This window comes from Octopus bimaculoides, chromosome 11 (genome assembly GCF_001194135.2).
Source record: "Octopus bimaculoides isolate UCB-OBI-ISO-001 chromosome 11, ASM119413v2, whole genome shotgun sequence".
Lineage (NCBI taxonomy): Eukaryota > Metazoa > Mollusca > Cephalopoda > Octopoda > Octopodidae > Octopus > Octopus bimaculoides.
The window spans coordinates 41,129,531-41,130,473 of NC_068991.1; the positions used below are offsets into that span (position 1 = coordinate 41,129,531).

The window sequence follows — 943 nt, forward strand, 5'->3', positions numbered from 1 at the left end:
GTTGTTATTTTTGGGATTTACAATTTATTCTTTCACCTCAACCACAAGCTGGCATACACAGGTGCTTACAATTGTCAAGTATTACCTCTAAATTTTACTTTACCTATATATATATATATATATATATATATATATATATTGGTGTTGCCATCCGGTTTCACCAGTCCTCAGTCAAATCGTCCAACCCATGCTAGCATGGAAAGCGGACGTTAAACAATGATGATGATGATGCTGCGTAACATTGCTGTGTAGTTAAGAAGTTTGCTTCCCAACCATGTAGTTTCAGGTTTATTCCTACTGTGTAAAGCAACAAGTCTCCACCAGGAATCTTATTATATCAGCAGTTGTGAACTTGTGCATTTGATTTATGAATGACTTGAGATGTGTTTGTTTAGATCAGATTAGAGAATGTTGGGCTTCAGATGAGATAACTTAATATAAAAAGATTTTGTATTGTACCAAATAATCTATATCAGCATGAATGGTAAGACAATTTTGAAGCTTATTTATTTTTTGACGATGTTTATTTAAGATTTCTGCATTTTTTTAATATTTCAGGTGAAGCTAATATTTTAGAAATTTTTCAAGTAACAGTGAAGAAAAAGAAACACCCAGTTGCTGGTTGCCTTTGTACAAAAGGAAAATTAATGAGGAATTTGAAATTCAAAGTTTTACATAATGATGAAGTCATTTTTGATGGTAGGCTGTAATTATGAATATTTCCATTTTATTTATAAATCTGAATAATCACTTCTGATATGGAAACCAATCAGATTTGATTCCAACAGTGGACACCATATGCACAAAGATGAAATATCATCATCATCATCATCAGTTAACGTTTGCTTTCCATGCTAGCATGGGTTGGACGATTTGACTGAGGACTGGCGAACCAGATGGCTACACCAGGCTCCAATCTGATCTGGCAGAGTTTCTACAGCTG

The 943-nt window shown here is 33.7% G+C and overlaps 1 protein-coding gene across 1 annotated transcript in view; it reads left to right on the forward strand.

The window, feature by feature from the left end:
* LOC106870599 (translation initiation factor IF-2, mitochondrial) overlaps window positions 1-943 on the forward strand; it is a 35,705-nt gene that overhangs the window by 31,924 nt on the left and 2,838 nt on the right. Inside the window, exon 16 of the mRNA XM_014916732.2 lies at window positions 559-699. Within this exon, the coding sequence (XP_014772218.1) occupies window positions 559-699 (141 nt within the window). The remainder of the gene's footprint in view (window positions 1-558; window positions 700-943) is intronic.